The 13,308-nt window shown below is 38.1% G+C and overlaps 1 protein-coding gene across 1 annotated transcript in view; it reads left to right on the top strand.

Annotated features, from left to right (window-relative positions):
* Positions 1-1,191, top strand: part of FRRS1L (ferric-chelate reductase 1-like) — a 6,192-nt gene extending 5,001 nt beyond the window's left edge. Inside the window, exons 4-5 of the mRNA XM_009866330.1 lie at positions 1-235; positions 697-1,191. The exon at positions 1-235 is cut by the window's left edge and continues 12 nt beyond it. Of these exons, the coding sequence (XP_009864632.1) occupies positions 1-235; positions 697-869 (408 nt within the window). The 3' untranslated portion in view covers positions 870-1,191. The remainder of the gene's footprint in view (positions 236-696) is intronic.
* Positions 1,192-13,308: the final 12,117 nt, after the last annotated feature.

Below are 13,308 nucleotides of genomic sequence, written 5' to 3'. Positions count from 1 at the left end.
GTCATGGCTTGTGTTCATGATGATAATGGAAGAGTCCGAATACAGCACTTCTATAATGTCGGTCAGTGGGCTAAAGAAATCCAGAGAAATCCTGCTAGAGACGAGGAAGGGGTTTTTGAAAACAATCGTGTAACATGTCGATTCAAACGCCCTGTGTATGTTCCCCGTGAGGAAACCATCGTAGATCTCCACTTGAGTTGGTACTATCTGTTTGCTTGGGGTCCAGCAATTCAGGGTAAGTTGATTTCTGTGTTACTAACAGAACTGAGGTGCCAAAATTGATAAATGTTTTTCAATTACATTATTCTTAACAGACCCTCTTTTTCTTAATGAATGAAATTCTGGCAACATAAGGCTTAAAAACAGATAAGAAAGGCAAGCTAAGTAATAGAGTCCTACATGTGGTGTTTTTTTTGCTATATAGTTACTACTCCCACTCCCCAAAACTAAACTTAGAAGAACTTCATAACTACAAGTTCTGATTTCCTTTGAAGAATATGTGTTGTTCACTTGAATTTCATTTGTTTTATTTAAAAGTTTATTTTGGGAAAGCAGAGAAATAACCCTACTCACTGTCAGTGTAATATTGCATGCTCCTGCAGGTTTGCAAATCACTTGGCTCTCTACCTATTTCTTTGGTAGTGTTATGGAAAAAATGCATCTGACGTTATTTCTTTCTGCCTTTACCCATTAAAGGTTCTATAACTCGTCACGATATAGACTCACCACCCGTATCAGAGCGTGTTGTCAGTATTTACAAGTACGAAGATATTTTCATGCCATCAGCTGCCTATCAGACCTTCTCTTCTCCGTTCTGCTTGCTCCTCATTGTTGCGCTGACCTTCTACTTGCTGATGGGAACCCCATGACCGATGGAAGATAGCAAGGATTTGTCCGTGGAAGCTTCTCAGGATGGACGGCCACACGGATGGACGATGCGTTTTTCGATTGGAATTTATATCACACCACCATCCTCATCTTAGCTGCTTTTGAACATAGTTAGCTTCTCAGGAGAATGAAATAACCATCTCCTTTGAGTGGCAGAGTGGTGACAAATCATTTAAGAATAATCAGTGAACACATAGGAGAATATTTTCAGTGTCGTGACTACGTGCTAAAAGAAAAGGAGACTTTTGTAAAATCAATGTGCGTGCGTGCGTGTGTTTTCGGGAGGGGTGTCTGTATGTGTGTTTAAGCAAGTTTAGCAATGGACATCTTATCAAATAACAAAATTGCCTTTTGTATTGATTCCAGAAAGAAATTTGGGAAAACATTAAAATGCTGTTTGGTTACTCCTGGAGCAGGCAGCACAACTCCAAGTGCAGCTTCTGAACTTAAGAGCTGGATGCCAACACAGTAGTATAAAACCTGCCCTTCAGTAATGGACAGTACTGCCATTTTTTTTTTTTTTATATTTATCAAGAATTACTTGCTCTGGTACTTTGGAAAACTAACTGGCATAATGGAGCATTAACAGGATTTATTTTTTCAGTGGAAAAGAGGTGATGAATATCTTTATAATAATACTATTTCAATGGCCTTCTTGAAAGAAATGGCTACTTTTATGAGTGAAATGTAAAATTGTTTAAACAACAGAGAATACAGTAATGTAGATGTTCCCTACGTAGGAAAAAATGGTGTAAAACATACAGAATATAGAAATTCCCAACAAGCCATAGGATGTCCTCCCAATAGATTAAAGAATTTTTTCTCTTTTTATGAAAAAACAGTAATTTTGCTGACATGTAAATACGTTTTTAAGCAGTTGTGTAGTAGTATGAAGTAATCTGTTTTTCTTTGTTATTTGCTTGTGTATCCCATTCATGTTAAAGGTTAATATGGGCAGCTGGTGTTAACTTACAAAGAAATGGAATCATAATTGAGATTATTTGTAAGGAAAGATAGGGATTAATAAGAAGAGCAGTATCCTTAGTTTCATCAAACCATTGAAAAAATGTAGTTACTGTGAAAAAAAGATGAGCTAAGGAGGAAATAGATTTTTTAAATCACCAATAAATATTACAAATATGAATGCTTAATACTACAGAAATGGAAAGAAGCTATTTATGAGCCACAGAATATTGTAAAAAACTGTGAGTTCTTGTGAAGAATTTCTTTTCTTCACGTAACAGGAAGTGTATGACACATCTACATGTAACACTCAAATGTGCTTAGATAAGGTTTCTCATTCACTTCCTAATTTGCATTAAAATTCTATTTAAATAGAATTAAAATTCAGATTGTGCCAAAGTTCTATCTAATGTGGTATGCTTGAGGACTCTGTAATACAGAATCTGATAAAGTATGTGATAGACCTCCTTTTTATTCTCACTGCTGCACAGAGGTTAAAAAGACTAAATAGCTTTGCTGCTTCTGGATCATTCACAAAGTGAAGTTTGTAGACTAATTGCTTTTTAGGCTCAGCATTCTTCAAACCTGTCTTTAAAATACATAAATTAGTTTGAAAATTAATCTATCTCCATGACAAACACTATCCATATTTCAAAAGAAAATTGTTTAGTAGTACATGCTTTGTCTTTAAGGATTTGTTTGCTTAAAATTACTGGATTAGAGTTGAAGACAGAGAAGAGAAATTAATAATGAAGCAAACTTAAAAAATAGATATAGTAGCTTTATTTAGCACAAATTATTTCTCTGAAGTTGGATAACCTACTTATCATCTACTGAAATATACGATAGAGACCACCTAATAAGGAGGGTCTTCTTTGGCCCACGATGGCTATAAAATTCATCCTTAAGATTGGATGGAGCAGGTGCCTGAAGCCTGGATAATGAGTTTTACATTCAGCAACCAGGTGAAGTTTAGAAATCATTAGGGCAAATTCTACTTTGTGCTTATTTGTAGGCAGCTGAGATAGTTCCTTCTCAGAGATCATCACAGCTATTTAAAGTAGCCTCAGGGCTGCTTTAATTTATGGCCTTGTTTTTGCTGTTGTAGTTTCAGGTATTTACCTGATTACCCACTAAAGGGCTAATCTCATAATTGAAAGGTACTGCAGGAGGATAGAAACCCATTTTGGCTCCTCTTTTTTTTTTTCTTTCATACAGTGCTGGATTTAGGATAGGCTGGCTGGACCCTAGCACAGAGGTATGTTAACAGCTGGCAATAATAATAGCAAGATAAACGTGCAGCACCTGTAGAGCTGCTTTCCACTTACATGGAGTCAGACACGTTTAAAAGTTCAGGCTCTGAACTTTTTGCAATAGCAAATTCAAAGCAAAATCAGAGCTGCTTAAGGATGCGTCTGCTGCAAAGCATAAACTGCGTCAGTCTTCAGCTGTACCCATGTTCTCAGTTAGATTTAAAAATACCTATTTTCTTTTTTAGTTTGTCAGTGTGCTGTCTGGTGTTTTTGAAGCCCAAGCTTCAAAGTACTTAATTAGCACTAATTGAGTATTTCTAATCAAATAGGATGAAGTAAAAGGCCACAACAAGTAGCAAAACAATTAACAGTGATGTCCAATGACAGGGCAAGGGGCAATGGGTGCAAGCTGGAGCATAGGAGTTTCCACAAAAACATTAGGGAAAACTTTTTCCCTGTGAGGGTGATAGAGCCCTGGCACAGGCTGCCCAGGTAGGTTGTGGAGTCTCCTTCTCTGGAGACATTCAAAACCCACCTGGACGCGTTCCTGTGTGACCTACTGTAGGTGATCCTGCTCTGGCAGGGGGGCTGGACTAGATGATCTTTCGAGGTCCCTTCCAACCCCTGACATTCTGTGATTCTGTGAATTCTTTGGCATTTTAACTAATGGTTGAGTTTGTCTGAGAATTGTTCTGAGAATTGTTCTTCAGAGTGGGAAAAGCAGGAATATGATATTCAAGTAGGCAAGCAAAAGAAGGTACATGGTTTTGAAAATTACCAGCTCAGAAGATGTGAGTAGAAAAAGGCCATAAGAAAAATGACAAGTGGTATTTAACTCTGTATAATACTTGGTAAGTCTTACCTTACTAACTTTACCTAATGTACTGGAATAGGTATAGGAACTTGCTATAGAAGGTATTTTGGTTTTCATGGTTTTGTTTTATTAATTTTTTTTGCTTTTTAACATTGAAAAGCAGGTTTGATCCCTTTTATACAAAGTTAGTGCAAAGTAACTTTCTTCAAAATATTTTTTTAAGTGGTATTTCAAATGTTTTTTTTTTATTTTTCTAATTAACAGTTCCCAACACAAACTAGAAAAAACATTTCCAAAGTGCTTTTATTTTGAGAATTACTTGCTGCAGGGTGATCTGATTCAAAGGAAAAGAGTTTAAAGAGTGCATGTTTAGAGGGTGGTGTCTTTGGAAACTTAACTATGATTATTGATCAGAAAGCTAGAACTGGCAAAGAACATGAGGCATTAATTAATGTCCCTGAATTTGTTCTTGCCATGCAAACCAAAATTCACTTGTGACTGTTGCTTGTTACATTAACCATGTTATCACACTCCGCTTACTCTGTCCATCTAATCTGGAAAGTTTTATACTTAAAGTTTCTAAATTCGTTGAAAGAGAAATCAGCTGCTTGTGTTTGTTATGGTGCCTATCGCAAAGGGACCACCTCGTTTTTGACTGTAATGTCTGACTGATACCCTGCTACAAATAATAAGCTAGGCCTGAAATGACATTAATAATAAATAAAATAGGGAAGAGAGAAGAACAAGTGAAGGATGACAAACTTCGGGGAAGTGTTTAATTTTTTTTCTTCACTGTAATAAAATAACTAGGTATATTTTTATATATAGGTGAGATACTCCTAGATACTAATTGATTCCCCCCCTAAAAAAAATCCTAGCTGATTTGATAATGTCTTTTGATACTAGGTGATGCATTCTTCAAAATTCTGTTACCATAAAGGAAATACTCTGGTTTTGAGAGAGAAGCTACTGATGAGAAAAGCTTGAAATTTCTCTCTGCCCTTCTTGATTGATTTTGTGATACTTGGATAGTAAGGAAATAAACATTTGTGGTCTCGCTAACCTGAGGAAATCCCCAGAGTTAAAAGCTGTCAAAGCTGTGTTTGGCACAGACTTTGCCAGTCTTTGACAGAGGGTTTAGAGAATGTCTGGAGTGAGGTGTGCCTCAGTTTTGAAGCTCACTTGAGGCACCTGATTTTGGGTCTGAACCAAGCAGAGCCCTGCAGTGGCCTCGATGTCCTCAATGGCTCCTGCAAAATAGAAATAACAAACAGCACAACGCATGCTACACCAAATCCTTTAAATATGTGTATTTTCTCTCACCAAACTGTGGATGGTGTTCTTAGTGTGTTAACTTTTCTTCTGAAAAGCACTGTGTTCCTTGTCACTAGCCTATGTCCTGCCCCCATTTCCACAGATGCCTTATGCTGTTTAGCAAGGTGATCCTTAGCCCAGCTGTGAAGAGGAATTAGTTAGTGGGTAAGGAGGACTGATACACAGCTGTCATTGTGATTATTCAGACATCTGTGTCATTGACGATACTCCAGTTATCTGTAAGGAAATGACTGCTACAAGTTTTAAGGGAACATGTGGGTTTTCCTTCTTTTTTGTCTATCTTAACTTTCACATCCATCCAGTTCATCAGACATGTATAAAGAAGACAATTATTCTCCTTTCAGAGAGCAGACACTCTGACTGGTCTTTCAGATCTCTTCTGGGTCCACCAAAAGTTTACACCATGCTGTACTCTAAAGGCAGAATTAAAACTTACATACATGCTTGATAACTTTTATCAGGGTTTAAATCACATTTTTGACTCCTTAGTTGACTCATTTTGACACGTCAGTGTGTAGCAGGTGTACTTCCCCTCTCTTTTTTTTTTTTAAATATCTCCAAATATTTTCCCTGAAGAGAAGGTTTAGGAGAAGGAAACGCGTCACAGAATTACTAAAGATCTGTTATCAGTTACTTTCAGAGATACTGTGAGAGTGCTAGTATTTTATACAAAGTATAACTTTGTGTAGAGCCTTAGCTTTACGACAGAAGTAGAAGCACATTTAAATATTACGGTAGTTTTGGTGCTCCACAGAGCTGCGTATGTGCATACTCTGCATGAACTGGCATCTGTATCAACTCTGACTCCACAGCATGCAATGAATGGATGAAGCAGTCCGCTTGAATGCTACACAGTGAGATTTTGGTGGCCTCAAAGAGTTTGGGATCGAAGAGTGAAGAGACTGGTAGGAAGGCTGAATGACAGGCTAATGTTTTTGACATGCTTCCTATTTTTACATTAGTGATAGAACAAGAGGGAATGGCTTCAAACTGCAACAGGGTAGGTTTAGACTGAACAGCAGGAAAAAATTTTTCACAGTAGTCAGATGCTGGAACAGGCTGCCCAGGAAGGTGGTTGGGTTACCATCCCTGGATGTGTTTAAAAGTTGTTTAGATGTGGTGTTGAGGGATACGGTTTAGGGATGAGCTTTGTAGCGTAGGGTTAATGGTTGGACTCAATGATCCCAAGGGTCTTTCCCAACCTGAATGATTCTATGAGTTTACGTGTGGCAGAGCATGTCTGGTGCTTCTAATTGCAAATATTACTGGATGTGAATAGAAGAAGCAGTCTGACTTCGGTGAGAATTCAGCTTTTATGCAGGTCCTAGCTGTGTAAGGGCTGATGTGGGCATGAGGTCAGACCATGGCACAAGGTATGTACTCCCATCAAAACTCTAAGGTAACAGCCAGAGGCTTGACCTTGCTTTCAGAGGTATGAAAACCTGTCAAGACCCTGCAGGCAGGAGGGCCAGTCAGCTGCTGAGAGAAGCACCTGCTCACGGGCCATGTTACAAACTGCTCACCTGAAGCAGTTGGAGTATCAAAAATGGGGGGGCTTGAAATCTTAACAGCTTCCATTGTACGTTACCTTTTTCCTCTAATTATAACTTCATTCTCGATATTTCCCTAGCAGTGTGTTAGGGCCTAATGCAGTTCTCCCACAACCTGCTCAGCAGATATCAATCTAACTGGAAGGTTTCAAAGAAAATCTCAGTTTCCTGAATACAAAAAAGTTAATTGAAAGAAAATAATATTTTCTTAAAGCCATATGTCAACTTTTCACATATTTATTTTCTGTATCTGTTTTTTTCTGTGCAGTTTATATGTCTAGGTATCTGATTTTTGCAGATACAGAGTAAGATGTAGGTAAAGCTTCCTTGTCTAAACCTGTTTCATTAGTACAAAATAATCACTTTGGTAAGTTCCATTTTATTTTTTTGATTTTTACAGTGGATTTGGTAAAATTATGTGTGCTTGAACCTGGTTATTTAGCTTATCTAACATGAGCTAAGATAGTCAGGCAAAACCAGGGTAATTTTGAAATGTCAAGGAAGATGTGTTCAGCTTGTGGAGTTGACAGGTGTGAAAAAGCAGACATAAAAGACATTACTTGCTACGACAATCTGTGATTTGGCTTGGCAATAGCAATGAATCTGCTGTAAGGAAAGGGGCAGGGTTTGGTTTTTTGGTTTTTTTTTTGTTGTTGTTGGATTGCTAAGTAGTTTGAATTGCACTCAGAATATCTCAAGTTGGAAGGGCCCCTCAAGGGTCATCAAGTCCAACTCCCTGCGCCTCATGGAACTACCTAAAACTGAACCATATGCCTGAGAGCGCCGTGCAGATGCTCCTTGAACTCTGGCCGGCTTGATGCTGTGATCACTTCCCTGGGGAGCTCGTTCCCATCACTGACCAGCGTCCTGGAGAAGAACCTTCTCCTAACCTCCAGTCTGAAGTTCCCCTAATGCAGCTTCACAGTCATTCACAACTGTTGCTTTTGCCTTACTTCTGTGTTTCTTACCTAAGTAGGAATGTTCTTTCAAACTGACGTGAGGCTGGAATACGTGCAGGGCTTCACAGCCCATATTTTAGAACAGCTACTGCTCCATGTAGGCTCATTTTGATCTGCAGTTAGAGGCTGCTTAGGAATGTCCTTACAAGGTGAAGTTTTATATGGTGCTCTTAAGAAACTTTCTGTAAAGGTGTTGTGCTCTTCATAGACTAGAGCATTACAGAATTACGTGGTAGCAGTGCTTTTATGAGCTGTTTCTAAATGATACTTACTCAAATTAATGTTTACATTTTTAAAGAAGTTATTTGATTTTTTTTCAAAAGTGCCAAGCAGCTGCAAATCTCTTATGGGTCCAGTGCTACTCAGGACAGTGAACATTTTATGGCAACTAGTGATTGCAACACGTTGTCTCGTTTAGTTTCACATCTCTTTCTTAAACTTGAAATAATTGACTTCAATTTCATAAGATGGCATTAGTATAAGACTGAATAAAGGAAAAATTCATTTAGGTTATGCACTATGGAAGAAAAATATTTGTGCTGATTTTTTCACAACAGTGATCTGCAAAGTTTAGATTAAGGAAAAATACTCTTTCTAGAATTAATATTTAGGCAATGTAATTTTGCTGAAGGTATTTGTGTGTGTGTGTGTGTGTGTTTGTCTAAGTCTGGGAATTATACAAGAGAGTTTTAAAATAAAAGGCTAGACTCTGCTTTGAAGACAAAAGATAAAACACAGAATCCTACAGGTTCCCTAACTCCTACCTGATTTTTTGGGAGGCAGATTGATTCTAAAGAATATATAGAAACCTGGGATGTATCCTGCTGCATAGGGTATCATGTTTTCAGTTTTTATATACTAACCTTCTGTCACCTTTGGTACAAAAATTAACCTCACATTAGTCTTCATAGTATTATTTTCATTTTTTCCAAACAAGGTGAAACAAAGATAAACTCAATAAGTTAATAACACGCTGTCATATAGAGTATTAGGATAATAGGGAAGGAAGCGCAGATGCCATATGTAAATCTAAGAGGAAAAAACATTTATTATATTAGCCAAAACATGATATCTGATTCTGAAATATTGAACTGCTTACATATAAAGCAATGATTTCTTTTTCAGTTTTTCACAGTTGGTGATATGAAACCAGTGATAAACACCGAAATAGAAGAAACTACCACAACAGCTTTTCTTTAAAGCTGGAATTATCATTCAAGTCTTGATGCAGAATCAAAGATTAAATTCCAGACGTATTAACAGAATATGAAAACAAAATGGTGGGACCCTGATATTTCTGTATGATGTCCCCAGCCTTTATTTAGGCAGATATATTTTGTTAGCATATCTGAAGCATTGTGAGTTCTGTTTAGGTTAGAACAGATGCCTGACATGCCTTTGCATTCCTGATAATTGTATCCCAAGGTCTGTTTTGCTTTAACCTCTTCACAAATAAGCAGGCTGCCATAACTATGTTAACTCTTGCCACTTGTTTTGTATTACGTGAAGTGCAATAGTTGAACCTGAAATGTCATCTCTACCTTTAGACTTTGTTCAGCATTCTCAAGACTAATAAATAGTTTAAAACATACATGTAAGCAGCTTGTAACTATAGTGTTAAGTGGTGTTCTGCATTCTTTATGCTAGGCTCCGTTCTGCATGCCAATACCCAGCATCCACGTGAAATCAATGAGCGTTGGGTAGGAGCAGAGAACTGGGGTTTTGTAGTTGCAGAAGTGATCATCAAACTTCTTTGTGCTTATGCACTAGCCTTTTCAGAAGAATAACACTGAACGAATATGTAATGAAATTATGGTGACCTATGGGACTACTTTACAATCAGTGCATGCCCTAAAATACTGCTTTGTAACATCTGTTTTATACTAAATGTTGGTGTTCAAGTGAGCCTTGTTAGCTATTTGACAGTGACAGGCAACAATATTTATAAACCTGTTATAATAAATGTCTTTTTAGTCTAAGAAAATGTGTGTGATATGGCATTATAGAAGGGGAAAAAAAAGTCTCTGTACGATTGAAGAAGTCTCTGCTGCTGCTGCCCTGTGTTAACAATTCCTTCCTGTGCTTCAATTTATTACCCTGAGTAATTCCATTTGAGTCAGTAAGGCTGGTCACAGCAGCAAATTAACAGATGTGGGGCACTATATTCTTTTTCACCATCAGAATCACAGTGAAGCTGTAAATAAACATAATCATCCGTATTTTAACAAAGTATTAACCCGATTCCCACTTACTATAAGTAGAATCTAGAGGTTTCTGTGGTGACCTCTACACTGTGTTTTTGTTACCTATTGGATGCAGCTATAATCAAATTGCCAACATTACAAATTTGAGTGTTCTTTATCTGTCATTGCTGCCTTCTTGCTTGGCCAGACAGAGCAGCTTCTGAAGCAGTCAGAACAAGCTTTTGCAGAAAAGAAGAAAATGAAGTTACATTAGCAACTGGCAGCAGAGAGGAGGAAGTCCCATTACATCAGCAAGCAAAAGCAGCTGTAGAAGTTTCTCAGACAGGGTTGCTTCAGTTTTTGAGATCTTTCAGGTTTGAGCAGGTACTTGGTTTTACACTGTGTGCTCTTTGTTGTGTTTGTAGTATTGCTACCCTGTAGCTGCAAGAAAGGATGGATCTCCTGTGTCAGCCACTTGTGCACTGTCCCAATGATCGTGATCGATAGAGGGTCTTAAACGTACTCAGCAGAGATTCTTACGTTATTCTTGTGCCATGTAACATTTGATGGATTGGTAAGGCATTGTCATAAACCTGATGAGGCTAAAATACTCTTCTGTTACTTGGATTTCTGTATATCCAACTCTTGTTCCAGGCATGCAGTTGCCACGTGGGCTAACCCTGCAAGATAAGGCAGTGCTCTGGATTTTGTTCATGCCAAGGCCTTACTGGTGCTGTGTTCTGCATGCTGGTCCACTTGAGTGAACATCTTTGTGTTGGTGCTATTGATTGCTTTGCCTTGCAATCACACATTTTGTTCCCCTTGTTAACCGAACAAGATTCATGGTCTTCTATATGAATCATTCAAGCATAGTGGCATTGATAATACCATATACTTTGAGATATTGAACAAAGTTCTGCAATAAAGGCAGTCACTGCTGTAATCCCTGGATACTACCTGAGCCGTGTTCCCAAGAGCTGGTTCTCATTTTCTTTTTATCACTATTTTGTAAAGGACATTTAATGCAGTTGATCTGCATATTTAGGCCAAAATACAAAAGAATGTGCTGATGACATGAAGTTACAAAGTTTACATCTTAATGACAAACTTTAAAGACTATGGTTTGTTTTTTCTTTTTCCTTTGGTCCTACTACTACTGAAACTAAGTAGTTTGAGTACTGTTCATTCATTTGAAGAGCATGCTACTTCTTCATTAAATTGACGTGAATTAATGAAGTGAAATAAACCTTAACTGAATCACAGAATCATAGAATGATTAAGGTTGAAAGGGACCTCGAAGATCATCTAGTTCCAACCCCTCTGCTCTGGGCAGGAACATCTCTCTCCCACTAGATCAAGTTGCTCAAAGCCTCATCCAACATGGCCTTGAACACTTCCAGGGATAAGGCATCTACAGCTTCTTTGGCAACCTGTTCCAGTGCTTCACCACTCTCATAGTGAAGAATTTCTTCCTTATATGTAAATGTTCACAAATGTTCAGTAACTCAAAACAAACAGAAAGTCTTTCAAGCAGGGATAAAAAGTTATTTTCTAAATATATAGGCCAGTGCTGACACCTTGTGGCTTGATTACTGAGTTATTTTATAGTTTCACGTGGTTATTTCATGTATAAATCATTATTAACTTGCTGTTGCCAGCACTGTCTGTCTCCTCTGCTTCATGACCACCTCAATACCCAGTATTTTAGTATCATGCATAAGATAGCTTGTACCCTTGGGCTGCGTTGACTGCCCAGCAAGTGAATAGGAAGTTGCGGTGTCTAGGATCTCTTGAGGCTTCACTTCAGTGCCCAAAAACATGGGTAGTAGTGCAGCAGCAGAGAGAAGTTATGAGCTTCTCTCTTACTAGCTAACAACTCATTTTCCCTCTACATAGGAGAGCACCGACAACTCTGAGTACTTACCACACGTAATTTTAGGTACATACATGTTTCTGATATTGACACAAAAGCAGTCCTTTGCTGCCCTCTTCACCCATCAAGAATTACTAATAGCAAAAATACATCCAGAGGACTGTTGGAGAATTGCTGGTAGTATAGGACCCTGATGTGCACTACATAACTGTGGCCATAAAAATGCCTAAACCACAATGCATCAATGCAATTTATACCTGAAGGGCCATCTAATCTAATCTAACATCACACAACATTTGAAATCTTAAAGCCAGCTGTTAATGCTGCCATCACTGTTTGAAATCTGTTGTGGAATTAAGTTGTAAGTGGTGTGCCTTTTGAAGATCGTGTCCTCCCTCAGCTGTAACCTCAGAGATTCTTTCCTGATATTTATGGTCATGTCCCTGTTCTTAAGGGTTCATGTTGTGATAATATGTGATTTAGAAACATTTACTTTATTGCATTGTGAGGTTTTGTTTGTTTGTTTTTAATTTGTTTTGGGGTTTGGTTTTATTTATTTATGATCGGTTTGGTTGTTCATAATGAATAGCGAAACAGGAATTGGAAAGGTTTTCTACAGTAGGGACCAAATCCTGAGCTTACGTAAATCAATATTTATAGCTTCACTCAAGTCAAAGGGGTGACATTAATTTCGATTCCTGAAGAACATGACTGCTTGAGTCTGTTAAGAAAAATCAAAGGAATCAGGACGTGCCTATGAAGATTTGATTTGCTGGCATCTCTGTTTATCTAACAGAAGGATTTGTACTCTAAGCTCCCTCCTGTGTAAATCTTGACACTTGCTAGTTGAACTTTAATGCAATAAATGTTTTACAATGAGCCATTAGAGTCTCTTTTTGGCATACTTTGTCTGCTCTGCAGAAACTGAAGCGAAAAGGTTCAGCTAGTACTTGTTACCTATTTCAACACTCTGCCAGGAGGCAGATCTATCTGATCAAAGAGCAGTGAGTGACAGTATCGTTTTAAGGTGCAATAAAATCTTCTCACATGGACAACGGCTCGTAATGCCTCATTACTACCAGGATCAAATGAGGTACTTGTTGGTGTATAAATGCCTCCTCTGCATGAAATTAAAGCGCTTTGCTGAGCCTACATGTGATCTGTTCAGTAAAGGAAAACAAGGAGCTGCAGAAGCCAAGAGGGACCACTATAACCACAACTGGTTCTGTAACTGGAAGGAAAGGCTTTGCAGCATGGGCAGGCCAGGACTGTGACACAAAAGCTCTCTCGGTTTTATTTCTCTTTTAAAAGTTAAAAACAATTGTGCTCAGGGTAATTTCAGCTTTTAGACACCTGCATCATGCAAGAAAGGCTGCACAAAAGTCCTGGTGGACACAGATCTACCATGCTGTTACATAATGTTAAGCGTGCATGTAAACCCTAAAAAGAAAAAAAAAATCAAAAAAAAATCTAATTCCCAGATCTCTGCC

This window comes from Apaloderma vittatum, unplaced genomic scaffold, assembly GCF_000703405.1.
Source record: "Apaloderma vittatum isolate BGI_N311 unplaced genomic scaffold, ASM70340v1 scaffold22763, whole genome shotgun sequence".
NCBI classification, from domain to species: domain Eukaryota; kingdom Metazoa; phylum Chordata; class Aves; order Trogoniformes; family Trogonidae; genus Apaloderma; species Apaloderma vittatum.
Note: the sequence above shows the minus strand (reverse complement) of the source record. Positions and strands in the feature narration are given on the sequence as shown.